Here is a 16,466-nt window from a genome sequence, read left to right as displayed (position 1 = left end):
CCGGTGTTTTCCAGCACCGGCTCATGACGGAGCCACGGCGCACTCGTGTGCCCACGGCAAGGGCCAGACCTGCGGCCATTGCCGCGTCTGCTCCGCCAGAGCGGGCAGCAGCGGGCCCTGCAGAGCCGGGAGCCGAGACAGCGCCGTGCGAGCCCCAGCCCCGGCGCCAGGAGCGCAGCCCCGCTCCGCAGGGCCGGGAGCGGCCAGGGCAGAGCCGCGGACGGCGGAACTTGCGCACAGGCCGCCGCCCCCCTTCCGGCAGCCGCGGCGGGGCCCGCGCGGGAGGCGGGCTGAGATGGCGGCTGCCGTGCCCGGCGCCTGCCGGGGCCGCGCCGCGCTGCTGCTGCTGCTGCTGGGCTGCTGGGGCGCGGCGCTGGCCGGCGGCCTCCAGGTACGGGCTGGGGGAGCAGCGGCGGGGCCCGAGAGCGGGCGGGCGGGCGGCGCCTCGGGCTCGCTGCTGCCGGTGCCCGCACCGCCTCCCCTCCGCGGGCAGGGAGCGCGCCCGCGGGCTGCCAGGGAGCTGGCCGGGGGCGCTGGCAGCGCGCAGGACGGGCCCTGTCGGTAGCACGGGCACCGATACCGAGCCCGCTCCCCAGCGCTGTCTCCCGGTGGGCGGAGCAGCCCCGACCCCGCCCGGCGCTGCCCGTGGGCGGGACCGCGGGCTCCGTGTGCCCGGAGCGCAGGTGCCGGTGCGTGTGCCGTGTGCTGAAATTGCAACCCCCCAGGTTTCATCCTGCTGCGGGTTTCCGACATTGCGTCTCTCCCTGGCCTCGCACTGACCTGCAGCGGGTGTCTGAGGCCCGTGCCCCTGCCAGGGCAAAGCAGCAGCCCGGGCTCCCCGTCCCGCAGGTGCGAGGCGCTTGCACGCGAGGGGTGCCAGTGGGTTTGGCACGGGGGATAATTTCATTTTTCAGCAACTAATTTAATGCACTGTGCCCACGCTACATCTGGAGTGTTGTTTGCTTTTGAATTTTGCGTTATTAAGAAGTTATTATGCTTGAAATTAATTACAACTAGGACCAAACAACCCCCGCACCCCGAACAACAGAAATATTCTTACAATTCTGGATGACTAATTAAACTGCAAGTTGTTTGCTGCTTGAAGTACAGCATTGTTTCTGTTACCGTGTGCTTTGTGGAAGAACACAAGCATCATCCCAGAACTCAGAGTTAATAGAGTCCGATTTAAGAGTCAGCAGATTCGGATTGTTGTCCTGTGACAGACTTAATCCCTTACCTCTGTAAAGTCTTAGCCCCTTTTTGTGTCCTGATTTATGTTCTCTGTTAAGGAGAAAGGGCCCTCTTATCTTCAAAAGAAGGTGAGAACTATGGAGAACACATTATACAGAAGGTTGCTGTTATAGATCCTGATTTTGGAAGATAAATGTCACCACCTTGAACCTGAAGTGGGTTAAAACCTCAGATTCTCCTACCTGCTTTTGAAAATTGAATTGAATCCAAGTCTCTTTTCTCATTAAGGATGGAACTGTAGGTCAATAAATCTTATTATTTTGTTCTTGGAGTGTCCTTTGGAGTGGAGATGTGTAGGTTTTTGGTTTTAACTAAGCTGCAAGGGAGTAATAGTTCCTCTTTGTTCTGTAGCAAGTTTCAGGGAAAGACTTGGAGCACGAAATGTGAAATTCATGTGAAATTCCCATGAAATGGGCAAATTTCAAGAAAAATACCTCTCTCCTAGCTTTTCTAAGGTTTATTCAGTATTAATGTGTGGTAAACCTATGCATTGAACGCTATGGTGGAAATCACAAAACTATGAGTGATCATTTATTTCTTATTGCTGAAAAATCTAAATTTTTTTTCATCCTTCAGGATCAAGCAGAGCAGTTTTTAAGAAGTGGACATACAAATAACTGGGCAGTTTTGGTAAGCAGGTTGTTTTCTTCCAATAAAATTGACAGGTTTTCATCAGGAGCCGTAATTGCAACAGTCATTTAAGAGTTGTGCTCATTTGAAAGAAATGGAAAGAATTCATTTGGAAATTAATAAATTTGAAATTGTGCCTGCAAATTTATTACACTACAATGAAATTATCTTTTCAATATGACAGAATTTCAAGCACTCAATGTGTCTAGCTACATGGCAGGATTCATAAAACAAAAGTTCTGAAAGCATTAAAATAGTTAAATTAGCATACTGCATATTGAAAAAAAGGTGTAATTCTGATACCAGGGAAGTCTGGTCTCTTTGACCAGAAAGGTAGAATTTATATCTCATTTTTGTTCTTATTCAATCTGTTAACTTGTGATAACAGGCTGGGAATAAAATCATTTCAGGCAACATACTGTTTAGATTAACTGTTCTTACCCTAATTCTTTTTTTCTTTGCCATGTAACTTTTATTAGCTTTGAATCATGCTGCACAATTGGTTCTTAATCACAATTCAGGTCTTAATGACTAATTTGTTTCAGAACACTGTTGTAATTACTCAGTAGCAGCTGTTTGTTTTCCAGATACTAAAACTGAGCAATATAAAAGGAAAGTTAACAGTAACTAATTGAAGGAATAATTTCTATATTCTACAATGTACAAACTTGAAAGTAATAAAACATTACTTACTATTTAATACTATTAACAAATAGATGATTTTATTAGTACCTATAAAAACACACAAAAAAGGTGGAGAATTAGTTCCAAGGACCTCTACTTTCTGTGCTGAACAGATTTTTCTGCTGGTTTTGTTTTCTGAGTGGTTCATCAATAAGTTTTGTAACAATTGTGACTAATTTTTGAAGCAGTGAAACAGGGAGGGTTGAAGTGCTGTCAGGCATTTCAAACTGGGATCATACTGCAATTCCACCTCATCAATAGCTTGAATTAATGTGCTGCATCGTGGATAACTGTATTTAGAGCTTAGCCACACTTCCACTGTGTTGCAAGGAAGGTACTGGATGCAGGGAGCAGATGACAGCACCTTGAACTGTCTCTGCAAATTGGACACAGTTTGTTTTCAGAGCTTTAAATCTTGCTGAAAGGCAAATGTCCTCATGGACTGATTCTTGTGGGCTTTTTTGGAATTCCTAACTGACAGGGTGACACAAGGGGATCCTTTCAGGTTGAATTTTATTATTACTTAAACTACAACTGGGTTCTTTTTATGAAGAGAGTAAAGATGCTATGTAGTGTAACTTGCAGCTCTACATTTAGAGCTGGAAAATTTTAAAACTATCTAAATGCTTTTTTCTGCATAAATCTTTTCGTGGTTTTAAAGTCACCTCTTTTAGAAGCTTTTGAAATGTCTGAATCAGAACCTGATTTAAGGAGAGTGTAAGTAAAGAGGATGGCTGAGCCCTGACCCCTTGCCTGTTAGAGCAGTAGAAATTGAACTCTGAGAATTTGTATTCAGATTAGTTTGTATTTGTATTGGTTAGAGGTCACTTTGATCTTACTTTGACTCCAAAAATGCAAATGTCCTCAGTGCATTTTCCCCTGTGTGTGGCTTCTGCATGAATGAATTCACTTTGTGCCCTTGTGGAAGAATGCTCCCAGAATGGGTTTGCTATTGAGATGAGAACTCTTCCTTTGATCTTTCTTGTATTTGATAAGGAATGAAAAAATGATAATGAAAAAAATTAGCTTATCCACTTACTGTTGTGGAATTATTTCCTAAAGTGCCAGTTTCTATATTTAGTAAGGGTTTATGACAATTTTATCTTGAGTCAGTATGCTAGGAACTTTTTTTTTAAGTTTTATTTTCAGAATTTTTTGCTTTGATACAACTAAGATTTATATAATTTATATAATGAGTTTCTTGGTGCTACTGTATACTTTCTGAGTTGTTACTTTTTAAAACATTCCTGTAATCACTTTCTGATGCAATGTGTCAGCCAGTTTGTACCTTTACACTACTTAATATGCTTTTTTTTTCATTTCAAGGTGTGTACATCTCGATTCTGGTTTAATTATCGTCATGTGGCAAATACTCTTTCAGTGTACAGAAGTGTCAAGAGACTGGGCATTCCTGATAGGTGAGGGGATCTTGTTAAATCCAGTTCTTGCAAATGTGCTGCTAAAGTTCTCTTGCTGTCTGAGGCAGTATGAAAATACGTTTTTCTTCCCAGTTTAACTGGATAAAAATAAAAAGGAAGAATGCAAGTACATCAGTGTGGTGAAAAGTACAGCAATGTTGTTCCAAAGGAAAAGCCACAAGTTGCATAATAAAATTTGCATTTGGAACAGGCTAATTAGGTCTAGCCATTAAAATGTACCACTCAGCAAATTGGTGAAAGTGTAATGTGAAAATTGCTAAATGCACTCAGCAATGACAGTGCTACTGTGAGAGATGAGTCTTGCTGTGCTTTAATTTCCTTTTACTCTGGAGATGTTGGTAACTGTGACTGTACTAGGATGTAAGGCTTCCACATCTGTAACTACACTGAGTCTTTAAAGGCTCTGAACTGTAGGAGCAACTCCTATATATTGGCAGTTGCCTTGAAAAAGTCCATTTTGCATTATTTTTTTTGAGAAAACAGTTTTTTTGTCCATACAAGTTGTGTTTTTCTAGTGATAGCACAAGGGTTAGAACAGTATCTCTTCTTTGACAACAGGAGTAGGAAGGTTCTGAAGTATCTTTTCTTTGTGTTCCTACTGGAAGTTCTAGGAGTGTTGGCACAGTTCCCTCCAACTGTTTCAGAATGTAATTTACTTCCATCAGAGCTGTGGAAGTGAATTTAAGGCACTAGCATCCATTGTGTAATTAGCTATTTGTACCATAGGCTCCTTAAGAATTCCTTGTGATCCATTTTTTAATGGTAGTTTAGAGGACTGGTAGTTTCTCCAGCATGTCTACCAAAAGAAGTGTAGCCTGCTTAATCCCTGCAAAATGCATATTCTGATGGATTGAATTAGTGTGGCATTTTTTTTGTCCAAGTCCAAAACTGCACAATTGGAGTCCCCAGTTAACTTCCACTCAACCATGAATGCACTGGCACTATCATCCTGTTCCCTGTGTTTATTATATTAAAAAGAAAGAAAAAAAGGGGTGGCTGTCTGGTTTTTGAAAGAGCGGATTTTGAAACTCAATTTTTAGATGCATTTTGGGATTATAAATCCAACGGAATGCACTGTGGAAGTGCTGTGAGCTGAAAGACAAGGAAGGATACCTTTTGTTCTTGTGCATGTCATTCAGAAGCAGCCTGTGCAGCCTTTGAAGCACAGGTACCTTCAGCACTGCCTCAGAAATTCTGTCACTAGTCCTGCCCTTACCTGAGAACTTTCATCTTCTTTCCATCCGTCTTCACCATTAAAGTCAAAATAGGTGTGAGTTTTAATACTGCAAGAACTATGGCATGACTGAGATTTCAGTGTTCAGTAGCAAGATCCATTTCTTATCCATATCCAGAGATCTGGAATTAATCTCAAAAAACTAGCAATACTTTAGACAAGAGTCAAGAATACTCTCCAGGACATTGGAGAAGATCTAGAGAGAGAGCAAGAGTCTCTTTATTTTGCATTTACAGCAATTTTTGTGTGGGTTTGAGTGTGGTTTTTCCTTAGACAAGTTTACTTTATCTGCTTTTCTTTCTTTGCTACAAGACTTCTTTCAAAATACTGACAAGACAAAAAAAGACAACCAAAAACCTAAAATTCCCAATAAACCTCAAAATCACATCTGAAAAATAAACATAAGGAAATAGGAAATAGGGTATAACTATGCAAAGTTTCACTTGCAATTCCAGGAGTCTTTTTCATGATCCAAGCTATTGTGGTAGTTGTTGAATGGTGGTGTTCTTGTTTCTCTTTGGCTGTTATGTGAAGGTAGAATGTCTGAAATGTTTCTTTTCTTATTTTTCACAGTCACATTGTCTTGATGCTGGCAGATGACATGGCATGTAATCCCAGAAACCCCAAACCTGCTACTGTGTTTAGTCATAAAAACATGGAGCTGAATGTCTATGGAGATGATGTGGAAGTGGATTACAGAAGCTATGAGGTATCTGTGCTTTAATGAAACACTGGATCTGTTTTTTTAGTGGTAGTTTAAAGATTTATGCAGCACCTGTGAAGTCTGAGGAAGTCTTTCTGTTCATATTGCTGGTTTTGGGCTGGGCTTTTATTATCAGCTGATGAGTCTAAAATACGTACCCCTACCCTCCTTCATATTTAAGTTTGTGTTTGAAGCTCATTATACTAGAAACATGTTTAGAGTATCTATTTTAAATAATGGAATAGAATCACATTACTGAAATTTCTCTGGAAATGACTGTTCAGTGTCTTATCTTGCCAACACAAAAATTACTATAAAAATTTTGGTATGCAAGTGAATTGTTTATTAGGTAGATGTACTTCAGTTCCTAATCTTAAACATATGCTCCTAAAATAAAATAAAAACCATAACTTAACAATTACTGGAAAACAATTACTGTAAAAATCTGCATTCTGTCACCTTTGTTTTCATATATTATTCCTTCATACCAGGCAGTGTCTTTACCAGTTGAGACAAAACTACACATCAATTTCTTGGTTTAATAGTGCTGTGTAATTATTGCTAAAGGTTTATTGGATTGTATTTAAGTATATAGTAGATGTTTTATTTCTCTGAAGCTCTATACAAAGAAGGGAAGACACAAAAGTGGAATAGAGCTACATTATTTTTATCGTGTTTTTTTGGGTATGGATTTGTTGCTGGCATTTGAGCTGTGCATGTGTACTTAAAGAGGAAGTGGTGTTTTATAGGATGTCTTGCAGTCAGCACTCAGATGGATCTTATCTGGTCACTCAGACTTATGTAATCAAATTGATCTTGTTTTTTCTTTCCTGAGTTGCAGAGGGAATTTAAACTTTTGTTTTTCCATGGTAACACACACTAACGTTGGAGCATTTTGTGAGTACAGGAGCAGCTTTGGCACAATGAAGCTATATGCTGACAGGTTTTTATATCAATATAGATGTATTAAAAATTATAATAGTGGTAGATTTATTGGATATAATTAAACAACAGGCTGATATTAGTGTAATGAAGTAAAAGGTACCACATGATTCTTAACCTGAAGTAAAACCTTGCACAGAAAATGTTTATGCAGTTTATACTATGCCATATATGTCTGGTTAGATATGCTGCATATTTCAGTGTTTCATTATTTAATTTCTGTAACCCATCCTACAGCTGATCAATATTTTTATCTTTAGAAAATTATTTTATGCTTCTATTCTTAGGTTACCGTCGAGAATTTCTTGCGTGTTTTAACGGGAAGAATCCCACCAAGCACACCACGGTCTAAACGCCTTCTTTCTGATGACAGAAGCAATATTCTAATCTATATGACAGGTAATTGCAGGTCTCTGTGTACAGTTTATTGATGCTTGCTCAGTTGGATGGGTTTGTTGAAAGCATCTGTAGTCCAAATCCACAGAAGATTTTTTTTTATGGTTTTAGCATGTCATTCTAATTAAGAAAATATGCCTGTAAAACAATACTAAGCCTGTATAATTTCCAGTTGAAATGGTGTAAGTATATTGGTTTTACTGTAATAATATTTTATTCTGTTGGACTGTCTCTGGAGAAAGAGAAATGCATTTACCTTGTTTTAGAAAAACTATCAACTAGGCTGTATATCTTCCTTTAGCCTACATCTTTACCTAACTTCTGGTTTTTCTGTCAGGTCATGGTGGAAATGGTTTCCTAAAATTTCAAGATTCTGAAGAAATCACAAATGTAGAACTTGCTGATGCCTTTGAACAAATGTGGCAGAAAAGGAGGTAAGAAATAAGCATTATGTGTACATTGAATATTGAATATTCTAAACAGACTCTGAAGTGTGTCTTAGTGGTAGGCCTTGCTTACCTGCAGTGGTGATGCTGTTGGTTGTCCATAAAATAGTGTAAGAGTTTGCATTCAGAAAGCAGAGTTTTAGTTTTTGCTTTCAGCTTCCTGCAGTTAGAGCTGCTCAAATGTATTGCTTTGGGCGAACTTGCATCCTAAAATCGATGAGCTTCTGTTCCTTAGGTTCTGAGCAACTGCCCTGGTAACTAAAAAGCAAAATATATATATGGTGTTTAAGTAGAAATGGGTAAGGAGGCTGTTTCCTTTCTTTCAGGTACAATGAATTGTTGTTTATTATTGATACTTGTCAAGGAGCATCCATGTATGAACGGTTTTATTCACCCAATATAATGGCCTTGGCTAGCAGCCAAGTAGGAGAAGATTCTTTATCAGTAAGTAGATTTATGTGTTCCTGAAGACAGTTTTCAGAATGCCAGAATTAAAAACACAATTCCTGCTGACTTTTAACTAAAGTTTTCCATTATTCTAATTGCTGAATGCATAAGGTATTTTGTGGGAGTTTGACAAAACTTGTAAGTGTACTGTTCCTGCTTGTTTTTGTGTGCTGTCCCAAAGCACCAGGCTAATGATGGATTTCTGAGCTTCCTGGCCAGTTTATGCATTGCCTAGGGTAGCAGGGATCTTATGGGAAGACTGCTGAGAGATGTGTGTGTGGAATTTAATCTAGGACTTAGTGTACTTGATATAAAACAAAACAGAATAGCAACCTTCACCTGCTGTAATTATATCCCAGCTGGATTACAGAAGGAGCCATAGGAGGGATCCCAGCCAGACCAAAAGCAGCTGGCCAGGACTCCCTGAACCCACACAGTGCTGTGAGATACACTGGCTCTCTCAGCCCTGTTTGCTAAGTCCACAGATCTGTGGTGGACCATTAAGAAGGGGTTCCCTGCTTTTTGGGAAACACAGTTATTACCAGGATACAGTTTATAGATAAACTGCATTGTTCAGCTTAGCAGCAGTAGGTTTCTTTAGAGCTAGCCGTTTTCTTTGCATAATTTGCCTAAGAACAAAAAAAATTGTGCTTAACTTTTGCAACATGCTGTTACATTCAGTTCTCTCTCCTGAATGCTGAGCTCTCTCCTGCAAATGCCCAATAACTGCTGTGTGTTGTTTTTAAAGCATCAGCCTGACCTGGGGATTGGCGTTCATCTCATGGACAGATACACATTCTATGTGTTAGAGTTCTTGGAAGAAATTCATCCAGCCAGTCAGACAAATATGAATGACCTAGTAAGTAGAATACTCAACATTCATGAATATGCTAATGACTTTAACAGTTCCAAACTAATCTATTTTGTCTGTAGGGTTCTTCAAATGCTTTTTACGCTCCTGCTGTTTCTCTCGTAAGCAGCTTTGGAGGGAGGGTTTTTTGCCATTGTTAAATGTAGTTGTGTAACACTTCAAGGATTGTCCTCATTTGAAAGCGCTTTGCTGGCTCCAGAAAAAAATTACCAAAATTAGCCAGATTTTGTATTTTTGCTGGAAAAATGATACAAGTATTCATTAAATATTCATATAAATAGAATGAAGCATTTGCATGTGAAATATTTTAGCAGGAAGCTTTTAAAACCAGGATAGTAGAGACTTTGCAAAAGCAGGCATTGATGTTGTTTTGCTAAGGTGATTAAACAGTTAAAATTCTTACAGTGTACTCAAAAATGCCTGCAGAGACTAATTTATCTGTATATCTACTTAGATTCTAGAGCAAGATAGGTACAAATCAGTGTTTGAACTTTATTATAGCTGAGGCAAACATTATTGTAGATTCAGGTATGAAGCAGAAGGAAACAAGAAACCAACCAGGTAACATATGACAAAATTTATGAAAATGCCTCTCTAGCCGTGAGATGTATGCACTGTGAGATGACATAAAAAATAACTTTATTTTATTTGCTCTAGTTACCCTTTATACCTGTTCCAGTGCTAGTTTCTTTGTAGTCGTGGGTTAGACTTTGGTACCTTGTAGCTGTAAATCCTGCTGTGCCACATCAGTAATCCGAGAGCCACCACTTACAGAACACATTGTCATAAATTCATTTCTGTAAAAGGAGCAGCTGCTCAAAAGTTTTATGCCACCCTCAGTCTACAGAGGATGGTGTTAGCCTGACTGCTACATGTGTGCTAGAATTCTCTCTAAACAACCCACACTTGGCAGATTTTATGTTGATAGAGAATTGATTCAGTGGCTAAGACTCAAGATTCTTTTACTTACTTCTATGGGAATTAAATTCTGTCCTATAATTTAATACCTTCTAATTATGGGATACAGGTAACTTTAAAATAAATCTTGATAAAGAAAAATATGCAAGTTCTTTGTTAAGTATGAATAAGATTAAGTGTCTTTGTCTAGCCTGTTCATTCAAATGTCACTGTAAACCAGAAAATTAATTTGTGTTAATAGTAAAAGGTCATAAAAAGGAGCAGTGCTTTCTACTGTGTAAGACACTCTCTGGGAAGTGGTATAGGTGGTCTGGCCAGCAGGATGTTAATCTGATTGTTTTGAAAAGTGTAGAAATTTGTTAGCTGGCCAAGTAGTTTAGTTTTTCAGCTCTTTGGAGAAGATACCTAACTGTGTTTTTGCCTATATGCCAAATATTCAAGAAGAACTGAAGGAAGTTATCCATACTGGTAAATTCCTTGCATCATGGAAGTCATCCTACATTGATCTGCTGATTGATGCTTGGGGAGTGCAAGAGAAGGGACACAAATATATCCTGGTTTGTTCAAGGCCAGGTTGGATGGGACTTCAAGACTAGCCTAGGTGGAGATGTCCCATTGTGTGATCAGGTACTGAGTCATAATCTGCATGCATTTCAGCAAATGCAACCACTTGACTTTGAGTCAGTGCTTTTCAAGGCTTCATCTAAGAATTCCAAAATGACATATGGTTAGTCCATGTAAGGATATAAACCTGTTTTTTTTTCAACAGTTGCAGGAGGTACTCTGGCACTGGAGGTGCTCTATCCAGCTCTTACTTTTTTAATTTAAATTAATGCTTTCCAAGATCAGGGTAACTTACGTTGCTCACTACCTACCTTTGAAATTAAATGATCTCTAGTTGTTTGATCTTCTGATGTCAAACGTCTTCTCTTTTTGAAGTACTGTGTATTTGTTATCCTGCTTCTATCCTGTTGCCTCTTTACTTTAATCACTTTTGAAACAGCTTCTCTTCACATCCACCTAAGATTTGGATATTGCATTCCTGCAAAGAATGATACATCATTTTTCATAATCCACTCCACCTACTCCCCACCTGCTCCATCTGTGTTGCTAAGGGATAGCATAAAGCTGTGCAAATGACTGACTTTAGGTTTGATCACAATTCCCTGAAAATAAAGACTATGTTTAAATGTCATACATTTTAACTTTTAAAATAAGATTCAAATAAATTTCTAAATAAGGGTAATTTGTCATAAAATAACTAAATTGTTGTTATAAAAGTTAAGATTACAAAGTTGGGGGAGTTGTTAAGCTCTGAAAAAAAAATTAAAAACATTTGGAAAAATTAATATAAGAAAAAATGTACTTAACTTAGCCAGTGTTTGCCTTTTTTTGTCAGAAGACCTCAGTTATTAGTGTTAGTGTGCTGGTTAGTTGGTTTGCAGTCCTTTCTCTCACAGTGGTAGTGGATAGGTAGGTTTTTAGCACTGAAGTCTTCTCACTGCCTCTTCATATTTTTGTTCAAATTCATATCAATATGTTGTGGCAGTAAACTGTTGCGGGACAGGTTAGAATTAGTTGGGTGCAGAATCAGTTTCCCACTTTCAGTGCTGATGCAGTTTTTTTGGACATTTATACTCTCAAAACCTTGGCAGGAGACTTACTTGTGTAACTTCACAGAGTGGGATAGTGGGATTAAAACAAATGCTTTCTTTTTATAGTTTAGTTCAGAGATTATTTCTTATGTTTGTGCCCTTAATTGGAGCAAAGCTGGAGAAAATTGATAGCATTTTGGTGAAAATGAAAATTTGAGAGGGTTTGTATGTGCATTAACAAATGGCTTTTGTATGGGAAGCATGGTGCTGATGAGTCTAGCTCATTTTCACTGCAGGAGGATAACAAGGGTTTGATTTGCCCCATCTTTTCTTTAGGAGTTGTGTGATAGCAACCAACAAGAGAGTTGGGAATCGTTAAAATAAGAGATGAGTGTACATGTGTGCTTGTTTGCTTCAGGTAGAGGTGAAAGTGAGCTGAGGTCTGCCTGGGCATGCAGCCTAATGCCATATGCTTACAGACTTAGCCTAAAAAGGGATAAAGAGAAACTGGAGTAGAGCAGAATGGAGGAATGGGCAGATAGAATCTGTCCTCCCTGAAGAAAAGCCAGGTAGACAGTTTCCTCTCTGGGAAACTTTCTGTAATGTAGGTCTGTGTTGTCCAAAGAGGATGAGCAACAAAAGCCCTGTGCATTTTGTGTCAGGCTGAGCAGAGTGTTTCTACTGGGAAGTATGGCCTCACAGTTTTTTGTCAGTCATAATCTGGGATAATTCAAGTTGTATTTGCACTGAGCTGAGTAGGACCTGTAGTTTTGCCATAAGGGTGCAGCCTTGTAAGAGTTGACCCACAATGTAATTTAGGTATATGAGCTCTAGATCCTGTGGTTGATGGACCTGTTTGTGAAAATTTAAGATTAAGGAAGATGAGCGCCCATGTGGAGAGTGACACTCTTAGTCCTGTACGTTAAATCTCCTGTGTAAATGTTCTGTGTGGCTGGAATGTGAAGGACTCGCATAACCTGCACTCTTACCAGGTGATGTGTGTTGTGGCAGGTGTGGTAGGATTTGTGCAAAATGGCTTTGTGTCCAATATGCATTTGTATTGCCCTGAGTGTACATAACAAACTTGTTACTTTTTAGGCATCCTGTCTTGCCAGTTGTTCTAAATGCTGCAGCAAATGTCACTGTTCCTTCTGCTTTTGTTAGTGCTGGTTTTGTCTTTCAGGTGTTGCAGCGTGTGTGGGAATAGAGGATCTGATATGTAGACAAAATATATGAGTAAAAATAAGTACAGTAGTTTCACGAATACAAGCCGCACGGATTATAAGCCGCACCCCCGGTGCCTTGACAATGTTGCTGTCTTTGTCAATAGATAAGCCGCACCCCGAATATTAGCCGCACTTTCGTTCGTCGCGAGAATCCGTGCGCAGCTTTCACAAATTGGCCAATTAGTAACAGGATCGCGGCATAGCGGGCTTTACTGGCTCGGGGCGGGGCCAGGCAGGCTCGGCCCGCTCATGGTAGCCGACGGGGCCGGGTGGCCCAGCTCAGCGCCACGGCTCGGCGGGGCTGGCCGGGTGGTGCTGCCGCCGCCGCCGGGCTCGCTGGCCCCCCTCTCCCGTCAGCACCGCCCCGCTGCCGCTTTCGCTCGCCCCGCGCCGCGCCTCGCGAGCGCGCCCCCCCGCGCCGCGCCCGCCCCGCGGCGCTTTCGCGGCTCGCGGCGGCGCTTTCGCGGCTCGCGGTTCACGGCTCGCGGCTCGCGGCTCGCGGCTCGCGGCTCGCGGTTCGCGGCTCGCGGTTCGCGGCTCGCGGCTCGCGGCGGCGCTTTCGCGGCTCGCGGCTCGCGGCGGCGCTTTCGCGCGCTCGTGGCTCGGGGCTGCGCTTTCGCGGCTCGCGGTTCGCGGTTCGCGGTTCGCGGCTCGCGGTTCGCGGCTCGCGGTTCGCGGTTCGCGGCTCGCGGTTCGCGGCTCGCGGCGGCGCTTTCGCGGCTCGCGGCTCGCGGCGGCGCTTTCGCGGCTCGCGGTTCGCGGCTCGCGGTTCGCGGCTCGCGGTTCGCGGCTCGCGGCTCGCGGCGGCGCTTTCGCGGTTCGCGGCTCGCGGCGGCGCTTTCGCGGCGAGCGGCGGCGCTTTCGCTCGCCGGGCGGCGCTTTCGCGAGCGCCGCTTTCGCTCGCCCCGCCGGCAGGGCTGCCGCCGCCGCCACCACGCTCGCCGGCCGCCCCCTCCCGTCTGCACCGCCGCCGCGTTTCCTCGCCCTGGCCGCACTGCAGGCCCCCGCACCGCCGGGCTCCCCCACGCTGCTGGCCCCGATTCTGCTGGGCTTCCCCCGCTGCCAGGCAGCCCCACCCGCCGGCCTTCCTGCTTCTGCCATGCTCCCCTGCACTGCTAGCCCCAGTTCTCCCGGGCTCCCCCGCCATGGTGGCTCAGGCTCTGCCGCCCTCCCTGCCCCGCCCTGCTGGCTCAGGCTCAGCCGCCCGCCCCCGACACTGCTGGCCCCGCCTCTGCCAGGCTTTCCCACCTCTGCCGGGGCCGGCCGGGCTCCAGCTTGGCTTGGGGCTGCCGCGGGCTCTCACTTCCGTGTTGGCAGCTTTTAGAATTTGTTAATAGATTAGCCGCCCCGGAATATTAGCCGCACTTCCGGGTTTCCACCAAAATTTGGTCAAATTGGTGCGGCTTGTATTCGTGAAATTACTGTAATGAGGTACTAGCTAGTTTGTAGGTGTCACAGGATGTCTGTGCACTTCATGTAAATAAAGCACTTTTGATATTTGAAGATCCTGTGCATTAATTTGTGGGCTATAAATTAGAAACAAGACTGATGGATTTTTTTTCCAATCAAAATGTAAATTTTTGCTTCTTTATGAAGCCTTCAACATAGCTAGTTATCAAAGCTTGTTTAATTGTGCATGCCTCCCTTTGGTAAATATGAAGAATTTATGCCCACTTGTGACTTCTGGAAGGTTATAGCAACATTGCTGCATCTATATTCAGCAATGTATTTGTGCATTTATCAGTTAGATCTAATTGGTTGTTGGCTTTCACACAGGAGCATTTTTAAACTCCAGTGGCGTTATTGTAAGGAAAAAGGAATTCAGAAATCCTTAATCAAGATGTTTATGTATTTTAATGCATTTTTTTCAACCATTTTTTTGAACTGTGGAGCTTGTACTGAAACTAATGCAAGTCACATGTATAATTTATCTTTCTAATAGTAGTTCTGTTTTGGAAGGTGTACGTAGGACTGTTGAATGAGGGACAGGATGTGATTGTCCATCTTGGTTTCCAGTTTCAGGTCTGTCCAAAAAGCCTGTGTGTGTCCACCCCTGGGCACCGCACCGACCTGTTCCAGCGGGACCCTCAGAACGTTCTGATCACAGATTTCTTCGGCAGCGTCAGGAAGGTGGAGATCACCACAGAGACACTGCCCTTGGACCGGACGTGGCTGCATTTGAAAGCAAGTAAGTAGTCATTATTTGGACCTGATCTGTAAAGCTTTGTGCCACAGAAACAAAGTAGTTGTGTAACTGCCAAGGAAAAAGAGCTCTGACTTGCTATCATTTCTCACAAGGAGTCAGGAGTTAATATGGACCTCCTACTGATGCTGAAAACTTTGTTTAAAAGTGCCCACTCCTTTCCTCACCCGTGTAAATAAAGACCAGGTGTGATGTCAATACAGCAGAAATAGTTTAGAATTTTCTTTCTTTCCTAATGTTTCTTCTTTAGTGCTCAAATATTTTGTTACTGCAATCCCTGCTTGTGGTAGTTCCCCCCTGCCGCCTCAGATAAGCTCTGAGTATAAACCATCAGGTTAGGTGTTTGATAACAGTTTGTTTTTTCATAAATGCTTTGTTTCAGTTCTCTGAATTTTCTGGCTTTTGACATTATTCTGTCCTGGGAATTCTGTTCCTGACATGCAGTGATTCATTTGATTAAGATTGCTGGTGCAAGTTCATTGATTGAAGTTGTAACAGGGCTTCCATTACTTTGTGGATGAAGAAAGAAGTGTAAACTACTTTGTATTTTTGGGATTCTGTTGCCACCTATTGGGAAGATGTAAAGGAAGATGTGCTTGTTCTGTAGGGTTTATTTAGCATTGTACTTCCATTTCTGTTTTGGTTTTTTGTGTTTGATGACACTACCCTGTAGGACAGGGAGAAAAAGGATTGAAGTATTGTGGTATATCAGGGACTAAATACTTTTTAACACATAAATTTATGTAAATTCTTGTCTGCCTTGTTGTTCACTGTTGCTCAAGTCAGTGGATAGCAGTTTTATTTATTTGAAGATAACAGTAACCCTGGTCATTGTCATTATAAATATCCTACACGGTTTAGTGTATTTCGTATTTTGCTTTCATACTGTATTTATATTGGGATCATATGCATTAGTACATACCATATAAATCTTAAGCTAGTTTTGTGATTCCTTAGTATAGAACAGTACTTAGTGACACTAAATTTGTTTTTTCACTGAAGAATAAAAAAAAGCTCTTGGCAAGTAACAGACATTTTGCTAGTCAAAAACCATGATGAAAGCTTACCTATGTGGGTTTCTAATTTGTGGACAATTGAAAGAGAAATAGATTTGGAAGGGCTTTACCATTCTGAAACAGGAAATGACTGGCTGGAATTTTCAGCTTTTTGTGTATGTTAGTTTGATGTCAGTAGTGGAGGGATTCTTGGTGCCTGACACTACTGGACTGCACACATGGAGGCCTGTTGAGAAATGGGCACTCACGCACAGAGAGGAATATTATCCTTGTGAATGTTCTGATATTTAGTGAAAGCTGTATTACATTATCATGGCAATTCCACTTCAGTCTGTGAAACTGGAAAGGATGGGGACATGCTCATTTAGGGGGTAGTTTCATAGTTCTTCTTTATACAATTTTCTAAGAAAGTACTTAAGATCTCAGTGTCTTGTTACCATCTGGAAAGAGTTTATAGGCAATATG

The 16,466-nt window shown here is 42.0% G+C and overlaps 1 protein-coding gene across 1 annotated transcript in view; it reads left to right on the top strand.

Moving 5' to 3' along the window:
• Positions 1 to 295: 295 nt before the first annotated feature.
• PIGK (phosphatidylinositol glycan anchor biosynthesis class K) overlaps positions 296 to 16,466 on the top strand; it is a 66,022-nt gene continuing 49,851 nt past the window's right edge. Inside the window, 10 exon segments of the mRNA XM_033067141.2 lie at positions 296 to 391; positions 1,828 to 1,881; positions 3,892 to 3,983; positions 5,812 to 5,947; positions 7,171 to 7,282; positions 7,617 to 7,713; positions 8,052 to 8,169; positions 8,921 to 9,031; positions 14,799 to 14,943; positions 14,946 to 14,970. Of these exon segments, the coding sequence (XP_032923032.1) occupies positions 296 to 391; positions 1,828 to 1,881; positions 3,892 to 3,983; positions 5,812 to 5,947; positions 7,171 to 7,282; positions 7,617 to 7,713; positions 8,052 to 8,169; positions 8,921 to 9,031; positions 14,799 to 14,943; positions 14,946 to 14,970 (986 nt within the window).

The sequence above is a fragment of the Catharus ustulatus genome, chromosome 9, assembly GCF_009819885.2.
Source record: "Catharus ustulatus isolate bCatUst1 chromosome 9, bCatUst1.pri.v2, whole genome shotgun sequence".
NCBI classification, from domain to species: domain Eukaryota; kingdom Metazoa; phylum Chordata; class Aves; order Passeriformes; family Turdidae; genus Catharus; species Catharus ustulatus.
Note: the sequence above shows the minus strand (reverse complement) of the source record. Positions and strands in the feature narration are given on the sequence as shown.